The sequence below is a fragment of the Oreochromis aureus genome, linkage group 3 (genome assembly GCF_013358895.1).
Source record: "Oreochromis aureus strain Israel breed Guangdong linkage group 3, ZZ_aureus, whole genome shotgun sequence".
NCBI classification, from domain to species: Eukaryota; Metazoa; Chordata; class Actinopteri; order Cichliformes; family Cichlidae; genus Oreochromis; species Oreochromis aureus.
In genome coordinates this window covers 8,385,083-8,408,582 of record NC_052944.1, presented here as the reverse complement: position 1 = coordinate 8,408,582, position 23,500 = coordinate 8,385,083, and the positions used below count along the sequence as shown (strand labels likewise).

The 23,500-nt window shown below is 40.0% G+C and overlaps 3 protein-coding genes across 3 annotated transcripts; 1 reads left to right on the top strand and 2 right to left on the bottom strand.

Moving 5' to 3' along the window:
• Nucleotides 1–5,798: 5,798 nt before the first annotated feature.
• ccdc96 (coiled-coil domain containing 96) lies at nucleotides 5,799–11,902 on the bottom strand. Its single transcript, XM_031728293.2, has 3 exons — nucleotides 11,152–11,902; nucleotides 7,865–8,212; nucleotides 5,799–7,775 (listed from the first exon to the last, which is right to left on the bottom strand). The coding sequence occupies exons 1-3, from the start codon at nucleotides 11,872–11,874 to the stop codon at nucleotides 7,461–7,463; spliced, it is 1,386 nt and encodes a 461-aa protein (XP_031584153.1). The 5' UTR covers nucleotides 11,875–11,902; the 3' UTR covers nucleotides 5,799–7,460.
• A 176-nt stretch (nucleotides 11,903–12,078) lies between these two features.
• Nucleotides 12,079–18,353, top strand: tada2b (transcriptional adaptor 2B). The gene is made up of 2 exons (XM_031728292.2): nucleotides 12,079–12,378; nucleotides 13,937–18,353. Exons 1-2 carry the CDS (start codon nucleotides 12,109–12,111, stop codon nucleotides 15,140–15,142), a joined length of 1,476 nt encoding a protein of 491 aa, XP_031584152.1. The 5' UTR covers nucleotides 12,079–12,108; the 3' UTR covers nucleotides 15,143–18,353.
• A 1,249-nt stretch (nucleotides 18,354–19,602) lies between these two features.
• On the bottom strand, nucleotides 19,603–23,298 carry grpel1 (GrpE-like 1, mitochondrial). Its single transcript, XM_031728290.2, has 4 exons — nucleotides 23,153–23,298; nucleotides 21,981–22,128; nucleotides 21,538–21,619; nucleotides 19,603–20,738 (listed from the first exon to the last, which is right to left on the bottom strand). Exons 1-4 carry the CDS (start codon nucleotides 23,218–23,220, stop codon nucleotides 20,392–20,394), a joined length of 645 nt encoding a protein of 214 aa, XP_031584150.1. The 5' UTR covers nucleotides 23,221–23,298; the 3' UTR covers nucleotides 19,603–20,391.
• Between the last annotated feature and the right edge of the window lie 202 nt (nucleotides 23,299–23,500).

Genomic DNA, 23,500 nt, shown 5'->3' with positions numbered 1-23,500 from the left:
GACTCAGGTAGTGCAAACCCAAGGCCAGTCCTTGGCTAACCGATTTTACTCAAGCCATTAGAAGAGAATGTAGGAGATGTGAAAGACGATGGAAAAAGGACAGGCTCTACGTCTCTCTGGAAGCTCTTAAGACGAGCTGGAAAGTTTACCAGAGTTCAGTAAAGACTGCCAAAAACTCCTATTTTTCTCAACTTATTGCTGTTAATTCGCATAACCCTTGTGTTTTGTATAATACCATAAATTCTGTACTGAATGCAGAGGATCATGTTCTTTTGCAGTCTTCTGAGGTTATGTGTAATAAGTCTTAATTTCTTTGTGGATAAGGTTGCCAGTTTGAGACCCTCCACTTTATCTTCTGTTGACCCGGCTGTGCATGTTCCCTGTTTAAATTTGCTTATTGCTTTCCAACCAATTGTTCTACCTGAACTAGAGAAGCTTGTGTTAACTGCTAACCCGTGTGGTTCTCTGAATGATGTCGCTCATCCCTGTTTTCTAAAAAAGGTGTTTCCTACTGTTGGACCACATATTCTGAACCTAATTAATACCAGCCTCTTGTCAGGTCAAGTACCAAGTGAGTTTAAGCATGCAGTTATTCATCCCTTACTTAAGAAGCCAGGCTCAGATATTTCAGTTATGTTAAACTTTAGACCCATCTCTAAACTTCCTTTTCTGAGTAAGAGCTTGGAAAAGGTTGTTCACACTCAGCTGATGGATTATCTAAACAACTCTCAAATGTTTGAAGTTTTTCAGTCCGGCTTTAAGCCGTTTCATAGCACAGAGACAGCTCTCATAAAGGTTATGAACGATATTCTGGTAGCGACGGACTGTGGTAAACATGTAGTGCTTATACTACTAGATATGACTGGTGCATTTGACACAGTGGATCACGACCTGCTGATCTCTCGATTACAGCATTGTGTGGGTATTTCTGGCTTGGCACTCCTGTGGATAAAATCTTATCTCTCAAACAGGAGCTTCTGTGTTAAGTTGGGTTCGTCATCGTCCTCTGTGGCCCCTCTGCCATGGGGTGTACCACAGGGATCTATTCTTGGGCCATTACTGTTTTTGTTGTATCTCCTGCCAATGGGTGCGATCTTTCGTAAACACAAAGTTTCATTTCATCTATATGCTGATGATTGCCAGCTTTATTTTCCTTTCAGTCATTCTGATAGCTCCCCAATTAGACTCCTGCTTGATTGCCTTAGCGATGTTAAGTCATGGCTGGCTCTAAACTTTTTAAATTTTAATGAACGTAAAACGGAAGCAATTCTGTTTGGCCCGAATCGTTCCTCTGATATCCCTGATGTTGACCTTGCTGCTCTGACCCCTCACCTGAAGAGCTCAATTACCAATCTTGGGTTAAAAATCGACTCTGCACTTACTTTTGATGGCCACGTGAATGGGGTGGTGAAATCATCATTCTATCAACTCAGGCGTCTGTCGAAGGTTATACCTTTTCTTTCAAGGCGTGATTTGGAGACTGTTATCCATGCTTTTATAACCTCACGCTTGGATTATTGCAACTCCCTTTTAATGGGGGTTGGACTGGGCACTCTGACACGCCTGCAACTAGTACAGAATGCTGCGGCAAGGTTTTTATCTGGTAGAAGGAAATTTGAGCACATTACTCCGGTTCTGGCCTCCCTGCACTGGCTTCCAATTGAATTTAGGATTCATTTTAAAGTTCTTTTATTATATGCACCTGCATATTTATGCACCTGCATATTTGTCGGATTTGCTGAAGCCTTATGTCCCTACTCGTTCGCTCCGGTCAGCTGAGCAGCTGTTGCTCTCAGTCCCCAAATCATGGCTGAAACTGAGAGGAGATCGAGCGTTCACTATCTTGGCTCCTAAGCTTTGGAATAATCTTCCTCTTCACATTAGGCAATCGACATCAGTGCTGGTTTTTAAATCCAGATTGAAAACGCATTTTTATTCGCTGGTTTTTGACTCAGTGGTTAACTGACTTGTATTTACTTAGATTTTATTGTTTTTGCTATGTTTATTATTTTTATCGTATTTATTATTCTTATTGTATCTCTTATATTTCTATTGTTCAGCACTTTGGTCAGTGTGATGGCTGCACTTACAGCCACACAGTGGTAATACCCACCATGTTAGTGTAGAGGCTTATAAGTAACATTGCATTCACATTTGTCTTTCTTTAAATATAGGAATTAATTTACAGGACAATAAATAACTGGTTTTGGTTTAGAATTAATTCACATATCCACATAACACTGCATTCTAAAATAAGTGCGCACATTTTAGTTTACACTGTTATGTATGATTAATCTTTTGTTTTCTGAGTTACCTTAGTGGCAGCTGTTCCAGTCCCTTGATTAAGGAGCCAAGAGGTGGAAAAGGGGCGGAGCGAGCTTTAAAGGAAGACTGCAAATTGGTTCATGCCATAACTTGGGACCATGGGGGGGAATTGGAGTTCATTATGTTAGGTTTAGTTAGGTTTTGTGTGTTTTACCCCTTCTCGTGTTTTTTGTGGGCTGATCAGCCACTATTTAAGTTTCCCCTTTGTCTTGTTAAGTTAGGTCAGTTTGTTTGAGTTATCAGTAGTGTTGTCAACTTTGAGTAGAGTTCTGTTATTTTGACCTCTTTTATGGGCCCAAGATTTTGATTCTTTTTGCATGATTTAACCAATTATGTTTTTGGGTTAAATAAAAAAAAAATTTTTTGGACTTTAACCTGTGCCTAAGTTTCCTTCACTGCTCGGTCCATCACAGTCAGGCTTGTGTGTTTTTAAAGTGCTATATAAATAAACTATGATGATGATGATCCTCATATCAGTAGTATTTTCATTACTTTTAGCATTGCTCATAAATTAAACAAAGAGTCAGTTGACACCACCTCTACTACACCTGGTCTGGAAATGATTAACAAAATGAACAAACTTCTTTGTTTTCATGGTTTGATGAATTTTGACGTTTCAATACTTTGCTTCCCTAATATGTTACTACACAACACTACTGCAAGGAAATTGTTTAAAATACACATTTAGGTTTATATATGAGAGCCTAGTTGTCATTTATGCAAATGAATATATTTATTGAGACAGAATTTTGAAGCTGGTTTTATTCAGTGTTCTAAAACAGTATTATTTCTGAAAGAAAAGGTGCGCAAACTAGGACATATTTTTATATAAAATTAAATATTACAGTTTGTAATATACAAAGACATTCATTATCTTACTGTGACTCTTGGTTTATAAAGATTTCTTACTGTCTTACTTAATAAAATAGTCTAATACATTTCTTAATGTTCTTTGTCCAGGATGTTGCCTCAGGTTCTCTCAAAGAAGAATTAACCCGGGTTTAATCGTCTCATATTACATTACTGATCCACGGTGCCCAAAAACTGCAATCATGTAAGTTCCTCTACACTAAGTTTCCTTACATTTCAAAATATTTATTACACGTGTAAGTGTAACAAATAATTCTCAGAATGACCATTGCTTAGGAAATAAAGTACAATTCGGGGATATTTAAAAATGAGAGCTTACATTTAACATGACATGTCAAAACATATAAGTTTTTATCTGATCCTAGTTTTCCTCTCACCGTTGTTGTGCACATTTTTATTTTGCAGCTGTTTTTATTTTGTAAAATAGATAAAACGATACATTTTAGTAATGCTAATCATTTCTCTTTGTGTCAGTTTGGTTACCAAAATGTCTCGTAAAATCTGTGTTGATCCCTCTTCGTCCTGGGTCCGCAATACCATGAAACTTAAGGATGCAAACTCTCCTTAAACTGGCCTCCTGTTCATCTATACAGTTTGTTCTGAAATATAAAATGTAAAAATGTGAAATGCTTGTAATTGTGTGGTCCAGTTTTTTTTGTATTAATCTGCACATTAACACACTTAAAATGTTGCATTATTTGAAATAAAGCTCCTGCTCAGTCAGTGAATTTATGATCAAAAGTGTGTACGAGAGGTTATTCATTGTTCAGATCTGCCAACCGATCTGCATATGTATATTAACACACACACACACACACACACACACACACACACACACACACACATAGATAGACAGATATATACTGTCACTATCTTGCATCCCAAGAAAGTGACAAAATTAAAAGTTGTCAGGCTGGTGCCAGCAGCAGAATATAGCGTGTAAATGATTAGTAGGGAGGAATGGATCAGACATTTCTGGGTGCTGACACAGAACAGTGATATGACAATAAAATGCTCCTCTAAAAAATCTTTGTGAGCCTCTTCTGACTTTTGGTACAAAATGTTGCTGGTGTGAAAACTGTCTGTTTCAAAGACACTTAGCTAGGTTAATATCAACTTTACACTGGAGTGACACAGTTTGGTAGATGTCTGTGTAGCTTCTCAGTCATCCAGGTCAGAGAGCTTGGAAGGAAAAGCGACTGGACTTCTTTAAGTTTCTTGAAGATGTTTCAGACGTGGAAGACAGTTGGCGTCGTAAGCCACAGTGAGTTACAACCAACCAAACCACACAACCTCTGACACAACACAGAAAAGCTAACATGTCAGACCAGGACTCTGCAGTCTATTTACACCTACAGGTCAGTGGCCACTCTTTCAATGATGAGGATGTACACATCCTGGACAGGGAGGAACGCTGATTTGAGTGGGGAGTCAAGAAGGCCATTTACATGAAAAGAAAACCACTATCTCTGAATCGAGGAGGGGGCCTAAGCTACATCTTTCACCATCTTACAGTGCTGTGATTGCAGCCATTCCCCAACTCTCTGTGAATGGTAATCATGGCCATGATCAACGGTTATTGATCAGTGGTTGTTGATCAATGGTCATGACAGTTTGCATATTAATGAGCAAGAAACTGACCTCACAGCCCACTGTTCATTCATTCAGTGTCTCAGTCATTATGCAACTGTACTTTTTTTAAGGTTGGGGAAACCTGCAGTCAGCTGAGACTGAAGAAGTCACCTGGATGAGTGACGAAACGTTTCTCCAACTGAAAACGCTACATCCAGATGAACAGAATCAATTTTTTAGGATTTTCTTACCTGAGCATGCATCAAGTCATTTTATTAGGAATTGACAGGCTGGGGTTAAAGTCTCTCATAGCCTTGGAGTGTCTGTCCATGACAGCATGTGTGTGATGTATATACATTTTTTCTAATATAAAAGGCATTGGTTGTTATAAGCTGCCAGTCACACAATAAATGATGTATCAACTGATATCCTTCTATCCATGCAGTTGTCAATAGGGTGGGTTATTTAAGCTGCTTTAGCCTGCCCACAGTTGCTGTGCACCTGCATGCTGCTTAGCAACCCACTTCCACCCCACGTCCTTTAAACGCAGTTTCTACTGTTCCTGATTTAATCATTGTCTTATCTGTGAAGCCTACTCTGTTCTGCACTGGCTCTTGGTGCTGTTTTCCATGCTTCAGACTCTCAATGTATGCAGAAAGGTTGGAGATATGTGCTGGTGATTTTTACATGTATATGGAAGGACAAGGAGCTTCCAAACAAATGAAATAAATGTGGTCCTCACTGAAATTTTGTGTTAAATTACAGTTTTAAGGTTTACCCTATAGAGATGTGCATGCACTAGGATGATTCTGTCTTTAAAAAAAAAGACTGACCCAAAGAAGGTTCAGTGCCTGAAGATTAAAACACAGTCACCTCACTGTCCTATCAGCATCATGTAACTCTCTTGCTGTGACACCAGGTCTTTTACATTAAGTGTAAAATTGCAGTGTTAGAGACTGATTTATCAAAACCCAGAATCTTCTGATCAAGAGCTTCTGGGTTTCTAAACAATGGATTTCATACAATTGCTGTCAAAGTCTTCTTGTCTTTATAATCCATAAATAAATGTATTGCTAGTTTATACAATACAATACAATACAACTGTATTTATATAGCACATTTAAAACCGAAGGTACACCAAAGTGCTTCACGACAAGGTTAAAACATAAGATATAAGATGAAAGGCTATAAAAGAGTACAAAAAACCCCAAAAAGTACAGACAAAAAAAGAAATAAAACATTAGAGCATAGTTTAGAAGATAAAATTACTGAGTACTCATAAATATAAGGTGGGGGTATTTATACAGTGGAACATTAGTAGAAGATAAATAACATAAGGGTAAAATATAGGGAATGTGCACTAACTAACTGAAAACACTCGGTCAAACAGGTCAAACAAGTTTTTAACTGAGATTTAAATGAACAGAGGCGCGAATAGCAGCAGGAAGATTGTTCCAGAGCCTCGGGGCTGCCAGGGCAAAAGCACTGTCACCTCTGGTCTTTAGCCGGGATCTAGGCTGCACTAAGAGTAATTGTTGGTATATGGACTAAGGAGACTAAGGAGTTCAGTGAGGTAGCACGGCGCAGTATTGTTTATGATTTTAAAGGTAAGCAACAGAATTTTAAACTCAGTGCGGTATTTGACAGGGAGCCAATGCAGGTCAGCAAGGACTGGGGTAATAGAGGCAAACCTTGTGGTTCCAGTCAGAAGGCGTGCCGCAGCATTCTGGACAAGCTGCAATCTATGAAGAAGGGCCGAGTGGAGACCAAAGTAAAGGGAATTACAGTAGTCTAATCTAGAGGTCACGTTTATCCTTAATTTTTGTTTGATTCAACAAACAACTTAACCCTTGACTCTTGGGAGTTTCCCTAAAGTCAGGAGTCAGTATATTCAATGCAACGTGAGCATTTACAGAACCAAACTGATGTGTATGTGAGAATCAGACTTATTATGACGGGACATACCTCACCAACAACACTAAGTATACACATAGTTAAATGTATGGAAGAAGTGGACCCTGGAGCAAGAGGCCGTGAGTCTGATTCATCTTTGTTGTCTATGTTGTATCTTTTTTTTTTTATCGATCATGAATGTTTTGGTTATTTAATTTTATTCCAAGGAAAAAAATATTAAAAAAAATTTTGAACACAAACTTCACCAGTCACTCTCACATCTTCACCTACAGGCAATTCAGAATCACCGAATTATTCCCACACAGAAGCTGAAGCCAGCCAGGAACTATAAATATACAACCTTCTAGTTGTGAGGTGACAGTATTAACCGCTACTATGTTTTCTTTGTAAAATTAAATTAAATTAATTATTTCTTTACCACAGGACAAATACACTAAAACCTTGTGGTAAAGCAAGTAAATTTTCATATTAAAATACAAAAAGTCCACAAAAATGTATCTTTATTTCTATCAATGTTTTTAAGATTGCAATCAACATCTCTGAGTCACCTTATCTAAGATGATTATTGTTTTTGAGAGGATGCATGGAATCCCGACCATGACTTCTTATGCAGATTATGTTTTTCCAAGTTTTACAGCATGCAGGCAGGGAGACACTACACTGAATCAAACTGTAAGGGCTAGTGCTCGTTCTCATTCCTGGTAGCTCCTTGTCAGCTACATGTGTTCTTTTCTCATTTTTTTCATAGCTTTTTGAAACCTAAGATAAAGTTTTAGTCATTATTGACTTTTCCACCCGCCACAGCTGAAGAGGATCTCGGCTTGCCGGCACTTCAGATGTTCTAGTTGTTCCTCCAGTTGGTCAGAGGCATTCACAGTATCCTCAAAGTCCTGCAGCAGGACCCTGTTGCCCAGCAGCCCACGCTGCTCCTTCAACCTCAGGTTTTGTCTGTGCAGGCGACTGTTTTCTTGCTTGACCCTGTTTAGGTGGTCCCTCTTCCCAGCCACCACGGCCTCCACCTCAGTCAGTTGCTCTCTCTTCACCTTGACCTCCATCTGGCACCAGTGCAGCTTCTCCTTTATATTTGACAGGCACTGACACAAGAGGAACAACAAATATCACTGCTATTGCTCATAATGAAAGAAATTAGAAGCAATCTGTATCCATGGATTTGTCAGCATACCTCCAAGCTACTGCTGATCTTCTTCTGCAGCTTTAGTGATCCCTCGTGCTGCTTTTCGGCTTGTTTTTTCTGCTCTAGCTTCTCAGCCTGCAGCTGCTCAAACTGGATCTGTATGGGGTCCCTGTCATGTTCCTCCCCACGGCGGAGCTCTGCCTCCAGCTTGCGAACCTTCATATTCAACTTGATGTGCTTCAGCCGCAGTTTGATCAGCTCGTCCTGCCGAAGCTGTTCAGCTCGCAGAGACGCCTCCACTTTGGCCCGAGCTGCTTCTTTACCCAGGCGTCTGCTTAGCATCTTCACAGCTGTATCCTGTTTCAGTGCCATCAGTGCTCGCCATTCATCTTCCACCTGAGGATGAAGATGAGACAGTTTTTGAGTACATTAACAGTTTGCTAAATTATTTTAATAACAGGGTTATATGTACAGTCACTGTATTTTCAGTGTATTTTTTATTAAATTGCCAGCAGATTTGTACTTAGTTTCAAGTTATATTTAACAAACGGTCTTTGTGCATCTTCCACAGCTTCCACTGTGTCTGCACAGTTCAGTATGCATTGCACATCCATCTAGCTTCCCTGCAAGTGTGCATGTGTGACTCACTTGTGCTCATTTTCCCTGTAGAGACCGAGGTATCATTTAAAAGCTTTTCCCTTTTTCTAAACAGGCAAAAATAATGATAATAATGAATACATAAAAAATGATTTACTGTTTCATGCATTTACTGTGCTAACATCTATGTTTCTAGTTCACCCATGTTTGAAATGAAAATGAAGTCAACAAAAACAAACAAACAAATAGATGGATTTTTGGTTCAAATGCAGCTAATCGGACTGCTGAACTGAAATATATCACCTTTTGCCCTTGCAGAGCACTGTACTAATTCCATTAAAGTCGTATTTTTGTTGTGGACAGAATGATCCAACACACACAATTACAAAAATAACACAATTTTAAGTGTTATCAACTTAATTAGGGTTGTAAGTCTTTCAATAATTTTGATCCACAATGACTGGAAACTGGAAAATTTTGCCATATCAAAACTGTGATGTTAAAATCTACTTATTTTTGTTTGTGCTTTTAACGTTGAATTCATATTTAAAATGAAGGACAACACTAATGAACAGAAGCCTGTATAGGCTACACTAAAAACAGTCTCAAGAAAAGATAACTGTGCCCCTGTGAAGACAGAGGCTGAAAAGCTGCTCTCTTTTTCTCATTTGTCCGCCTCTCTTGCAGATACATTGCAGTGGGTGTTACTGTGAACAGCAAGAACGGGGGCAGAACTGTGCTCATATTTGTGAGCAAATGAAAATGTTTATGTCTCTTTTTTCTTGTACCCTAAGTACATCAGTTTGAGGTGACAAAAGATCACTCGTTTAACTAATCCTCTGTTGCTGTAATTAAGGCTCCTTTTTAAATACAGGCTGAGGAATGACTGAACATTTCAGCAAGACACACTGTAACTGTGTGCAGCTTTCTCTTCACATCTACTCTCAACAATGGCAGTAAAGTTGTAGCAAATCTAATCTCATGGGAAATAAATGTTTTATTGATAACGCTTCAGTCAGTTGAGGAACACTGGACATTACTGTATCACAGAATTTCTCTTTTTGCTTGTAGCTTGACTTTGATCTCTCAGGACTGTAATAAGTGCAGCTATCCTATTGTTCTGTTTGGCCTGTAAGAAGAGGCCTTATGGTGTAGACTGTGAATCTTAATTTACATAACGAGTTTCTTCCTAAAAGGTGTAGTGGGTTTGGTGTCCAAACAAATAAGTGTGAAGCTGTTAAACGTGTCATCGAGTCAGTGATGGAGTAGGTACAAAGACATGTAAAATAATGCTTACATGCCAATCAGCATAAGCGTTTTTTGTTTTTTTTAAATTTTTTGGGGATTTACATTTAAAGTGTAAAATGAAACTCCAGTACCTGACAGAAACTGTGGCTTTTTCAGTTGACTAAACTTTGTTCTTTGTTTGGGTTTCTCACTTCACCTAAATAGTGCAGAGCGTGTTTGTATTTAGTCACATAAACACTTTACATCACATTGTTGTTATTTTTAAAAGTGGATCTAAATTGTGCCTGTTGAAAATGTGTCTTTGCAGAACAGACAGAATGTGGAATCCAGCTTTCTGGAAAATCCATCTTACAAGCAACAGGAGTGAGTGATTAAAGTCTTAGCAAGTTTTAGACCATCTGCTTGATGAAAGGTTAAAGCTTTCAGTTTTTTACAACCCTTCTGACTTGTTTAAGGGTTAAGATTCGGAGTCAAGGTTATGGTCAGTTTAAGGCAAGCAGGCAAACCTGTGCATCCTGTCAGATGACAAAAGCTATGCCACAGCAAAACCAGTAGAGTCACGAAGGCAGAAGTTATAAAACCCGCTTTAGGGCGGAGTGTGTTTCTTTTCAACTGTTAAGTGCTTGTTCACAGGGGGTCAGCTAAGGAGCTTGGAAAGAAAAGCGACTGGACTTCTTTAAGTTTGTTGAAGATGATTCAGCTCTCATTCGATAAGCTTCTTGAGTTCTAAGATCAAAAATGGAGAGTCAGAAGTATTTAAGCCCTTGATTATGTGGCTCACCACATGAGCTAGGGTGTGTGTGATATCTGCAGAGGTTTTGGATGAAACCATTGGGAGATATTGCCTCACACTATCATGTGGCGCCTGGGAAGGGATGTCAAAAATGGATTATAGATGGCAGATAGTTGGTGTCGTAACCCACCCCCTCTGTTCAAAGAGGGTCGTTAACAGTTGGACATAGATGGCTTCTTTCACTCCTCTTTAGAACCAAAATGTAAACATTAGCATCCTCGAAAGAGTGACCTTTGTCCTTTAGATGCAGATGTATCTAAAGGTTCTGATTGGGGCTTTCACTAAATTTCCACTAAAGTAGGGTTAGGGGTTAGTAGGGCCAGTATTTGCCCCCTCCAGGCCCAACACTGGTAACAGAAGTGGGATGCAGATAAAGATTGAGTGGGGAACAATGAAGTGTGAAACAACTACTGATTAGTAAACGACACTTTTGAGTAGTAGAAAAGGATTCTGCCTGAAAGCATAAAAAACAGAGACAGAATTTTTAATGAAATCAGACCCATCTCATTTCTTTCAGTTTTTATGAACTCTGGAGTTAAACCAAACAACAATAAATCACATCATCTATGACCTACCAGATACCGAGGGAGACTGAAGCTTTAATAGGCTGGAAGTTTAATTGTTATTGTGCTACTGCAGATGTGAATATGGGATGTGCTTTAATGTAAAAAACACAATCCCTTAAAACAACACCAACCTTGCCCAGCTGCTCCTCGGACTGTAGCCTCAGGTCCTCTGCCTGACGCTGGGCTGCCTCTGATTCAGCACAGAGCTGCTGCTTCAGGTCAGTCAGGGTGTTGATGTACCTCTTGTACTCCTGCAGCTGCTCTGACACAGGCTTATCGCCCTCCAGCTGGACACTGTCCCCAGCCTTCTTGAAGTATTGCGCCAGTTTCATCTGCAGCTGGCTGCTGTTATGCCTGGCCCTATCTCGCTCCTTGCACAGCTTCTGGAGGAGCTGTCTGTATTCTTTATACTTTATGTTTAGTTTTTGTGCACATGGAGATGTGGTTCCCTCTTTTTCAGCCTCTTCATCTTCGTGGTGTAGAGGGCTGGAGATCTCCGTGTCTTGGGTCTCAGGCTGTAGCTTGTGAGCGTCATCGTGGTAAGTGCTGTTCATCTCAGAAACCACACTTTCTTCTTGGGACAGTGGCTGTTCTTTGACTTTATTCATCACATCAAACTCAGTGCAGAGCTCATCTTCACTTTTGGCTTCTGGTTCAAAAGTGGCGGCCTCTTCAGGGGGGGACTCTTCTGTGACTTTCCCGCTATCACCGTGCTTTTCTTCAGGGTCTGATGTGGGCATTTCAGCTGAGACAGCTTCATTTTTATCCCCACTAACAGTAATAAAATTCTCCTCTGTGTCTCTGTCACTGTGAATTCTTACCTTATTTTCTCCCTTTCCCGCCTCTCTGTCCATTTTAAATAATATTTACTTTGTATACAGAGATAAGGCTCGTGCAGTTCTGTGGTCAATGAAACTGTTCGTTTTGTTTCGGTTGTCCTGGAAACTAAGCAGGACAACCAATCACAGGAGCCCTGACCCATTCTCATTAATATTTATAAGCAGGATGTGAGTAGCTCGCGCTGCGAGGCTCGCTGTACGCAGGCGCGAAGGTTTGCCTCCAACAACAAGAAGCAGACGCCAGGCAAGATGGCCGACTTGGGGAAGAAGTACTGCGTTAACTGCCTTGCAGATGTTACAAACCTGCGGCTTCGCTGCACCGAGTGCCCTGATATCGAGCTGTGCCCAGAGTGCTTCTCAGCGGGCGCTGAAATCGGTAATCACCGGAGATGGCACGGCTACCAGCAGGTCGACGGCGGTCGGTTCTCTCTCTGGGGTCCAGAGGCAGAAGGAGGGTGGACCAGCAGGGAAGAGCAGTCGCTACTCGATGCTATCGAGCAGTATGGATTTGGAAACTGGGTACATCACTTTTTAAGTTATTTTTCTGACCTTTAGAGCTTTCTTTACAAACTCATAGGAGTTTCATTGTGCCTAGTGCTTAGAAAAGGGAAACAGTAGCAGTAGGCTTGTAGCGGTAATATAAGAATAACGCTAATGACCTTTAAGATAAAAATGATTTTTCCTTCTTATTTTCGTTGTTATCGTTGTACATAATTTTCGAGACGTTAAAAACAGAAGAAAAGCCTGAATAAAATAGGTGTGAGAATAGTGTTACACTTTACTTTAAGAAACGTGGAATGTTAACAATACGTCGCATAAAAAGGAAAAATAATCATAATTATGATTCAATAATTGTATTACTCCGAGTCACAAAACAACAAGGGACAAGACAGGAAGCAAATAAGTAAGGAAAAACTATATTGTTATGTAGTAAGTAGTAATTAACTCGTTATTAACTGAAACCTAACCTGAAACGTGTGTTAAAATGCAGCATATTAAAGAAACATGTAAAGTGTATCAACCTCTGAATTAAATGTGTACCAAAGACCAACTGTTTTGATATCAGACTGATGGAATCTACACAAATGTTAAATTTATATATTTATATAATAATATCCCACGAATCCTTGAGTCACAGTGCTTTTTAGTGCCTACTTTAGCTTAGACATTCATTCAAAACTCTATTTTTATAAGAAAATTAACAAAAAAGAGCACAAAAGAAAGAAAACAGCACGAGAAAGACCACAGAGATGCTTGTGGATGTAGTGATGGAGGGTATGCAGAGGGTTGGTGTGACTATAGGGACAGGGTGAGATGGAGGCAGAAGATCTGCTTTAGTGCCCCCTGAAACAAAGTCAGAAGAAGTGGAAAGGGAAAAGAAAGAATAGTTCTGTTTAAACACAAAAAAGCAAAGTAATGTAACTGTAATCAAATCTCATTTTTCATAATGCAAAAGTGTATCAATCTATTTTGTTATCAACTTATCCATCTCAAGGTCAGGAGAGGGTTGAAGCCTATCCCAGGGGTCAAAGGGCCAAAAACCAAGGCTAACATTTAAGAGTGGAATAGTGTCACAAAAGGTTTGCTGGAAATGTTACAGATATGCAAAGTTATCCCACCAAGGATCTTGTGGTACAAACCAACCACCACCTAGTGATGTTTAATTTACTCAAGTATAAAATAAATTTTTGCGTGTCAAATGGTCAGAAAAATGCACAGACATCTGTTAATGGACAGCCTCCTTTAAGTATATGTGGACCAGTTACACTTCACCTCCAAAACCCCATTTAAAGTGAATTACAAAGTGCATATGGCTTATGTGTAGCGTATTAGAATATTTGTCTGTGTAAAATAAATTATATTAAGTTTGACTTACTTGGAAATTTTTAGATAAAATTATGCACCCCTATGATGCATCAGAAAATGTACATTTTCAAATATCTCATGATGATGTCTAAAGTTAACTTGTTTAATTTTAAAAACAATCCAAAATTGAAAAGCATAAAATATGAATATCAGTGATCAGAAATGGTGTAGGTGTCCTCTTAGTAACAACTTCTTTTTTGTGGCCTTTCAGGAGGACATGGCCGATCATGTCGGAGCATCCCGGACTCCTCAGGAAGTCATGGAACATTATGTCACCATGTACATCCATGGAAACCTGGGGAAGGCCTGTATCCCTGACAGTATTCCAAACCGGGTGACCGATCACACCTGCCCGAGTGGGGGGCCCCTGTCACCCAGCCTGACCACTCCGCTCCCTCCGCTGGATATCAGCTTGGTTGAGCAACAGCAGCTGGGCTACATGCCACTACGTGACGACTATGAGATTGAGTATGACCAGGACGCGGAGAAGCTCATCAGCGGACTGTGTGTCAACTATGATGATGAGGACGTGGAAATTGAAATGAAGCGCGCCCATGTGGACATGTATGTGCGTAAGCTCAGAGAACGCCAGCGGCGTAAGAACATCGCTCGTGACTACAACCTGGTGCCTTCATTTTTGGGCCGAGACAAGAAGGACAAGGAGAAGGACAAAACAGGGATGTTGGGAGTCGTAGGAAGTGCAGCTGGCGTGAGTGGGACAGGGGCTGGTGGTGGTGCAGTCGGATCAGGATCCATGACGGCATCGGGAGCTGGTCCTCTCCCAAGTACACCTAAAAGAAAAATCACCAAGGAAGAGAAGGAGCAGCGGGTGAGGCTGCGGGCGCTTTGCCAGTTCATGGCCCATCGGGAGTTTGAAGAGTTCTTTGAGAACATGCATAAAGAGCGAGTGCTGAGGGCCAAGGTGCGCGAGCTGCAGCGTTACCGCCGAAACGGCATCACACGCCTGGAGGAGTCAGCGGAATACGAAGCAGCACGCCACAAACGGGAGAAACGCAAAGAGAACAAAAGTGTGGTCACCTCAAAGCGAGGCAGCTCGGGAGGAGGAGGGCTTGGTTCTGGGATGGGACTCGGGGGTGGAGCTGGAGGAGGCGTTGCTGGAGGACTAGGGGTTGGAGGTGGGATCAAAGAAGAGGGCAAAGATGGTGAGTTTGCTGCCATTGAGAATCTGACGGGCTTCGAGCTGCTGTCAGACAGGGAGAAGGTGCTGTGCAACTCTCTCAATCTCAGCCCGGCACGCTACCTGACTGTCAAAACCATCATCATCAAAGATCACCTGCAGAAAAGGCAGGGCATTCCCGCCAAGAGCCGAATGCCCAGCTACCTGGACAAGGTTCTTAAGAAGCGCATTCTCACCTTCCTTACAGAAAGTGGCTGGATATCTCGAGACACCTCTTAGCACTCCATCGTTGCTCAGGAAATTATAAACAGATAAGCTATAAGCGCTGGAGGCAGGAAAAACTACTGGTTTTCACCATTTTTTTTTTTTCAGGAGTGACCTTGTAAATATGTAAGTTGAAAAGAAATAAGATGCCCAACTGGAGAAAAAAATATTTTCATACAAGGGCAAGGAACAAAACTGCCTATATTTTTGCATTTGGAAAGGAACAGGGGATTAATACAGCTGTGTGGGTTACAGTACTTTCTATTCTAAATGTTTTGACAAAATAATAACTGCAGTGTTAACAGTTGCAGGTATTGCAGAGCTGTTTTGGTGTTGTTACAGCAGGTACACTGAAGGTAGAAATAATGTAATGAATGCAACCGGCGACAGGGCAAATAACCTTCTTGCTGAAAAGAAGGGTAAATAACAAAATGTGATTTTATGATAAACTCTTACCCCATTGGTGGCTGCAAAATAAGGTGATTGGAAAAAAAACACAAAGAAAAAAGCTCCAAAAACCAGGGTTTGCCCATAACCTGGCTGGTTTTAGGGCAAACTTAATTAGATAGCATGATATTAGTTAGAGCAGGACTGATATATGGGCTCGCTGAACTTTACTGTCATTATCGGCCTATCAGAGTTTGCAGTTTGCACCAAATGTTGAGTACAGTAATGAATACAAAAAGATGAGTTTCCACAGGTCCCTTCGACTTCATTCCTATCCATACCTTCCGGTTGATATCATTGCTAGCCTATCACTGCTTACTTAGATCAGCTAGAGCTTGACCTGCTGCAGGTGGCTGATCATCTGCTGATGTCAGCCTATTACACATGTCTTAGTATTGCTGTATATCTTCCCCCAAAAAATTTTTACCAAAAAACTGATGCAGAAAAAGGCGTTGGGGTAATTTAGAAATTTAATTTAGAGTTTTTGCAGGAGAGTGTGCTCCAACTTCCATTCCATACAATACTCTCAGTACATGTAGCAGAGTAGAAACTAGTTTGAGAAATGCATTGCTGGATAATTAAAGTGAAACAAAACAAAAAACGACACCCATTATTGTCCCTTTTTTAATGTAACTAACATTAAAAAAGAATATATATGTGTATATTTATATTAAACAAATATTGACCAGTATATCAATATTGGAATCTTTTCTTATTCCTAAACATGACTCTTAAAAATCCACTAATGCTAATATCAGCAGTGTCACCGCAGGTTTGACCAATAAATGACAAGAAATGCCAAAGAAGAGATCATAGTCAGCGCCAGTCACACTCTGTCCACCAGAGGGCACTGCCAGGCTTATTTTTAACCTGTAAAAAGTCCAACTCGGAATGTATTTTTGTTTGATAGCTAATTTTAAAAGGTCCTACTTAAATATTTTTTTTTTTTAAATTTAAGTTAAAATTATGTATGGCTTATATTTGTTTTAAAGCCCCTAAAATCTCAGCGTGAAATATTTTCTATATTTAAAAAGAATATTTTCTTTCATCCTTCTATGTTGTAGAAAATGTAAGTGGAGCGATTTGATTGACTGCGTCAGCAACCCACCAATAACTGTTGTATTCCTTTTAGTTTGTCCTGAGGAAAGTGTGGGTTCAGCTTCAAAACTTTAAATATTTTACAGTCCACGTGCTGTACTACAGATGATAGGACTTTAAAAGTACAAGACTGCTGTTTACCGAGCGAGTACACAGAGCTAATACATCATCACAACGTTGCACCTTAAGGTTTAAGGTTCAATAGTCTTTTAGTCTTATAGCTGACCACATTTACAGCTGCCCAACAAGGCTGATGTGCAGCCTATCAATATGCTTTCACTTCACTTTTTACATTGGCTAAAAGTAGAAGCAGAACAGTGGCACTGTGTGGCATTATTTTCTTTTGTATTGCTTTTTTTGGTGACCCAAGCTGAACATTAGTTGCCTCACAGCTGAAGCAGGAGTACGTTTAAAAACAAAAGGATTAGAAAGACAAGAGGTAGTGTGGGTGTTACCTGTGCTGGAAAATGTCTAGATTCACATTCTCTTCTTTTCTTTTTCTGTAGCTGACTAAAATTTAGTTTCCTGGATGGAGCGAGGGTAGTCATGCAAGTCATGCAGGGCATTGTTTTTGTAGTGTTGCTTTAAACGTGGAGCGTTGCGTTTTGTTTATGACGATGTAGCGTCTAAGAACGTAAAGTTTTGCTCTGAGCTTGAGGATCATTTGTGCAGGGTTTTAAATTTCACTTATATGTTAACAACATTCGTGGCCAAAGGAGCTTCATTATGCTAAATGCTACAGCTGATTTTTTGATTGTCAACAAAGTCTTATGAAAAGACCCTGACAATCAGTCAGTGTATCATACAAATAGTGTGTGCCTGTTGCACTGATGAGCACAAACAGTCCAACGTACATTGTCTGCCTGTAACCAGCTAGAGTACCAAATGTGTATTGATCTGCAGCAGGAAATAATCCCTCTTATTTACAGTATGTAGAAAACACTGAAAAATTCATTCAAGCAGATTTCTTTAGGTCACGGATATTGTTTTCGGGTCCACTCCTGTACATTGTTGTAACCCTTAGCTAACATCTTCCTACTGGATTTGAATGTGTTCATTGGCTGTAGTGGGTTTCCAGAAGATGCTGGTTGAACGCTAGATGAGTGTTCTGTTGATTTTGCAAAACGGATATAATAAGCATTTCTTTAAGCCTCTGGCCCAGAATGTTTTTCGAAGGTGATGCTGAAACCATCTGGTCATTTTTCTTTAATTGTCACTTTTTCTTTTTTCAGGTTTGCACGTGCAACTAACTGTTCTAGATTGTTCCAAAATGGTGTGTTTTGATATTAAAGTCTCAATCAAAAATTGAAACTGAAGAATTTGCTTTTGTTCTCATTGGGAAAATACTTTTTGTAAGGGGATTTGCTGACTTTACATTACCAAATGTAAATATCTTTATAAGATACATTTTAGGGGAGGGGAGAACTATGCTGACCTGTGAAATGTACAGTATTTTATGTCATGGAAATTTTTATAGCTTTTTGTAATTAAAAAAAAAAAGTTTTTGGAATCGCAAAGAAGAAGAGGCTTTGGTTCTAGTTGTGGCATGCTGTCGAGCTGTCCTAAATCTTGTTGCCCGTCTCATTATGTTGAGTTGTTTTGCTGTTCTGTTACTTTGTTGTTGAAAATGACAAAGTATCTGTGGAGATGTATTAAAAGTGCAAATACTTTATCATTCTAAGTGGTGGTGTTTCAGTGTCAGTAAATGTGATCTTTCAAAAACTAACACAAAATGCCAGAATTTTGTTGTGAGTCACAAAGAGAGGGTTTGTTACTTGTATAGCTGACCTAACGTCCACACCAGGGCAGAATATAAATGAGGTGACAGAAGTTTCAATGATCCCTTTCACTGGAAAAGAAGACTTGATTTGAGAAAGCAAGAATAGAATGGAGTAACTGTAATAACATGTCAACAATAATAAAAATGTAAATAAATAAATAATAAAAAAATGTAACAAAACTAAACTGAAAAGAAAGAAAAATAAATTTCATAAAGAAAATTAGCTAAACAACAACAATAAAAGCTTAACCTACTTTACAGTACAGTAGTGGATTGCAATTCTAAAGTAGTTGTAAGTAGTAGCTGTTTTCCTATTTCAGCTCTTTTCTTCTTTTTTACTGTAATCATCCTGTCCTGCAGGTTTTAGATGTGTACTTGCTCCAACACAGCTGATTGAAATGGCTAAATTACCTCCTCAGTATGTCTTGAATTTCTCCAGAGGCCTGGTAATTAACTAATCATTTGATTAAAGTTTTATTTTGACCCAGGGTGATATCTAAAACCTGCAGGACACCAGCCCTTGAGGCCTGGAGTTCGACACCCCTGATGTACACGATGAGCAAAAAGGTGGCTCTAACTCAGAGGCTGGGGAAGACTGAACGAGACTTGTCAGTTCCACAATGAAGCACATCTTGCTATGTCTGCATAGATGATAATGTTTATTTTGCACATTTAAAAATGAAGTGATATTTAATCATATGAGAAATTAGTAGCTGAACCTTGAATTTGCATGACCTACTTTTCAGATCTGGGAACCATATAAATCTTTTAGTTACGGTTTATGGAACAAATAAAAAGTACAGGCAGCTTTACAAGCTTACTCTGGTATTACAGAAACCTAAGGTCAGTTCTGGAGTTATAAATGAATTAGATATTGGTCAGAATGGACACAACTGTTAATTATATCCTTGAGAGAAGAAAAATAAATTAATTAATTAACCAAGCCTGTACCCCGCCTCTCGCCCTATGACAGCTGGGATAGGCTCCAGCGCCCCCCGCGACCCTGAAAAGGATAAGCGGAAGCGAATGGACGATGGATGGACCAAGTGTAAACTGATTTTGGACTCTGAACTGGTTGCATGAGCTACCTGCATCTTTCATTAAAATGCAGTCCATTAAAGATGTGTATAAAAGCCAAACAATACCACAATAAGGATTTCAAAATTCACCAGTTTATTTGGATGCAGTGACAATTTGGACAAAAAGGTCCATATACAGAATTCTTCTTCTTGACAGATAAAGCTCTCACATCACAGTCCACCACGACTCTGGGAGAGATGTTACACTGGCTGAAGTTGGCTTACCCCACCTGATCACATCCACAATACCAGGATTACTTTAACAGGGCTGATAGCACTGATAGAAAGCCGCTATCAGCACAGAGCAAATGTCAACCTTTCTATCATTTCCTGTTGTACTGTTCTTTCACTTTTTCACAGGATGAATTGAATTATTATTCTAATTACGGTTATTAATATGAGCACTTTACACTGAAGTCTGGAATGATAACAACATTAACCACTTTGTGAACATATTTTATACCTCATCTCTGCCCAAAAAGTCTTGCAAGCAGGGGTTCAAGATCTCACTTCATACTTTTCCTTATTATTTATAGTTCTGAGAACTATGTATATGAATACCTGTCCTGGGTTCCTTGATCAAAAGACAAAGATCACAACTTGCATGACTAATGAAAAAAAAAATAAAAAAAAATCCTGTGCGATACATAGTGTATCAGTTAAAAACTGTTGGATACCGTCCAGATACAAAGTTCAGCTGGGCTCCCCTTCTCTTTGAGGCACCCTAGGAAGGGGATGTGTGGACAGACATGTGAGAAGATGTTGGTAGGGTGCCTTGAGCAGTCTGCTGAGCCTGAGGTCAACCAACAGTCAGGAAAGAAATACTAATCCCGCTCTGTTACAGACTTGCAGTGTCAGTTCTAGAGAGCTTTGGCTACACCCACCAAAGCTGGTCTGAGGGTACGACCATGAAGCTTGTAGCCCACTTTGGTTACTACGGCAACAGTGCCAGGCTCTTTACCCTCGACAGGGGCGTGGAAGAGGGCCTCATGCTCATAGGGGTCAAATTTCTGGCCATCTGGGTTGAGCTTGATAAGGCCGTGCTTGGTGAACACCTTCTGGATCTGGACCTCAGTCATCACCAGGCCGTCGTACAAGTTCTTCAGGTGAGGGTTCTGGCTTGTCACCTCCTCCTTGGGCACGCTCTCTGTGGCCTTCTCTAAAATGTCTGCAACTTCCAGCAGGTCCTTGCAGAAGCTCTGGATCCCTAGTGAGGGTAAGATGTTGGATAACTATTCAGGTTACACCTTCAATTATATCATTATTGTCCTTGCATTTTTCCACGTCTATCAACAATCAACTCTAACCTTGTATGATTTTCAAACTACTCAGCATTTTCTTGAGTCATTTTAACTATAACCTACCAACATATACCAAAATCTAAAAGATATGATGTCACTATACAAAAACAACTGCATTAAACCACATAAGAAAATCATTTTTCTAACAAGGCTAAAGTTGACCTCTTCTGACATCTAGTGGTAGGAACATGCAACAGCAGATCGTTTTAGCCTTACCACCTAACAAACATTGAATCACATGGCACCTGTTTACTCACCGCATTACACATTGATGGTTTATACTAGTGACAAGGGTGTGAATAGGTGCTGCAGTATTCTCATGACTGATAAGTATCTCCATTTAGACAAAACCTCCACATCAGCATTGGTGAAGGAAGAGAAGTTGTCAAAACCAGAAGCAGAGAAATCTTTTTTCCCCTCGTAGAAAGTCTCAAAGTCTTTAAACTGTTGCCAAATTTCCCTCTGTATAACCTGTGAATCTCTGAGCTTCTGTAATACTTCTCTGATATATCATTAAACTATTGCTATGTTCGTGTGCTCATGTCTTCAACCTGGCTGCAACAGCAGCAACAAAGTGTGTGAGGTTAAAAAACAAAAAACAAAGGGTATAGGACCAGCTGAAATGACATCGAGGCAGTGGCTTGCACCAGCAGATCCAACGTCCACAGGTGCAAACTGAAAGCCTAAATGGAAACAAGCCCTTACCATATAATTTCGCGTCCTCTATCATCTTCTGAGTTCTCGTCCTGAGGTTCTCTGTGTCTGCCAACGCCCTCTTGTACTTTTCCTGGAAACAAGGTGGAAACAAACTGCTGGCTAAAAACTGCACTTACATTTGTTAAGCCCCTTTATAAAGGCTATAGTGTTCTATCACTAAGACTAAAACTCATTTGAGCTAAAAAGGGCCAAATATTTTAATCACATACCCACTGGAGAATCCAAGCCTCATTTTTTAATTTTTAATTTTGAGTGATAGATTATAAATGTATGTGCCGCTGTGTGAAGAACAGTAACTTTACAAAGAACAGCGTAACTTGACAAAAGATGAAGTACAGAAAAAGGTATCGACATGGTAATATTTATACCAGATCAGTGTAACTTTGGTGACCACTGAACTGGAGGCTGATCTGCAGCCCACACTGACTTACTGTCATGTCTTTGAGCTGATCCTCCAGCTGGGTCTTCTCCTCCATCAGGGTTTTCTCTGTTGGGCTTGGTTCTGGCTTCTCAGCCTCCTCCTCTGACCCGTGGCCATTCTTCTGCTGGGTGGCCATGCATAACAATCGTGGAGACCCCCTGGGTGGCAAGGACACTCAGAATAAGTCAAACAAGTCCGCACTTTCAAATTTTAGCAAGATTTACACCATATATGCACCACAGAGACTTTACTGGACGTGGCCAAAGCACTTTGATGTACAGTGCTAAAATATTTCTGTCCATAACTTGTGTTACTCTAAGCACTTTGATAACAGAAATCTGAAAAAGAGCTAATACAAATGTTTCCTCACAGCATACAAGGGTGTGAAAATGACACATTCAGTGTCCCCATCTGAACACAATTTCATATTCGTCAGCAAGGCATTTAAAGTCATTGTACATGTGTAGTAAATGCACAAGACACATTAAATATGAATTCCACTGGAGGAGGATCAACTTAGAATTTCTGCCACTCAATGAAAAATGCCTCGTATATCATATATGTCAGCTTTATTTTGTTAAACTCATTGTAACAGCCCATTTCGACGGATATCTGCATCTTTCTCTAGCCATTAGGAAAGTTTGGAGACCTGACGCAAATCTTGACATTACATTATTTAATGTAACATGAGGTTTTAGTTAAACAAGAGGGGCTTGTGTAAGGAAGGTATCCACATATATGAAATTAGTTTGGTCCATACGCATTGCGTCAAGACCCACATAGAAACACAGAAGACGGTTTAGTACATAAAAGAGATCAAATAAATACAATTTTTTAAATCCCACGTCCACAACAGCGTTTGTAACAGACCCCTGAATCTTTATTGTAGCATGGACTACTTTCAGGATACGTCAGGTTATGTCATCATCCTCCAGTTTCTAGGGAGTACACGCCAATACGGTGATTAGGCTTCAGTTTGACCCACTATATTATCAAACATACGTTTTTAAGCGTTTCTTTGAGCCGGACTTTCACGTTAATGTTAAATAATTAACCTTGCAAAAGCTAACTAGGCTAGCCGGCTCCTTCCATGAGCTGAAAACCACCTGACCAATGAAACCCTGTGGTTACTGTAAAAACGCCCAAGTCAGGAGACGTAACTCACCAATAAATACTCCTTACCTTGTTAGCGCAGGCGAAGCTACAAAAGAGTAGCTCTGTCTAACTGCTCGTACACACCAGCTCGCCATTTTCAGAATAATTAGCTGTGCAGTTCAAACCTCCTCGTAACACACGCTGACGGCACGTACAACCCTGCTATAAGCAGTGTGGGGTTCGCACCAATCAATGACAAGTAAAAGGACCCACTCTCGCAGTTGACCAATCGTGTTTATTAACGCGCTTGACGACATAATATAGTTCGGTTGAGTTGAAGTTAAAGGTGAAAACTGCATATGAGACCAAGGACAGTTTTTTCAAACCCTTATCAAACAGAAGGTTACTCATCGCTTGGTTATTCAACCGTAACTG

Bases quoted from the DNA above. Each gene is read 5' to 3' on its own strand.
- ccdc96 (XM_031728293.2), bottom strand. From the start codon at position 11,874: ATGGACAGAGAGGCGGGAAAGGGAGAAAATAAGGTAAGAATTCACAGT. The intron at 8,213-11,151 runs GTTGGTGTTGTT...CTTCATCCTCAG, and splicing joins CCGAGGAGCAGCTGGGCAAG to GTGGAAGATGAATGGCGAGC. The intron at 7,776-7,864 runs GTATGCTGACAA...CTCTTGTGTCAG, and splicing joins AGATCAGCAGTAGCTTGGAG to TGCCTGTCAAATATAAAGGA.
- grpel1 (XM_031728290.2), bottom strand. From the start codon at position 23,220: ATGGCGAGCTGGTGTGTACGAGCAGTTAGACAGAGCTACTCTTTTGTA. The intron at 21,620-21,980 runs GTAAGTCAGTGT...CCTTGTTTCCAG, and splicing joins ATCAGCTCAAAGACATGACA to GAAAAGTACAAGAGGGCGTT. The intron at 20,739-21,537 runs GTAAGGGCTTGT...TACCCTCACTAG, and splicing joins AGAGGACGCGAAATTATATG to GGATCCAGAGCTTCTGCAAG.
- tada2b (XM_031728292.2), top strand. From the start codon at position 12,109: ATGGCCGACTTGGGGAAGAAGTACTGCGTTAACTGCCTTGCAGATGTT. The intron at 12,379-13,936 runs GTACATCACTTT...GTGGCCTTTCAG, and splicing joins AGTATGGATTTGGAAACTGG to GAGGACATGGCCGATCATGT.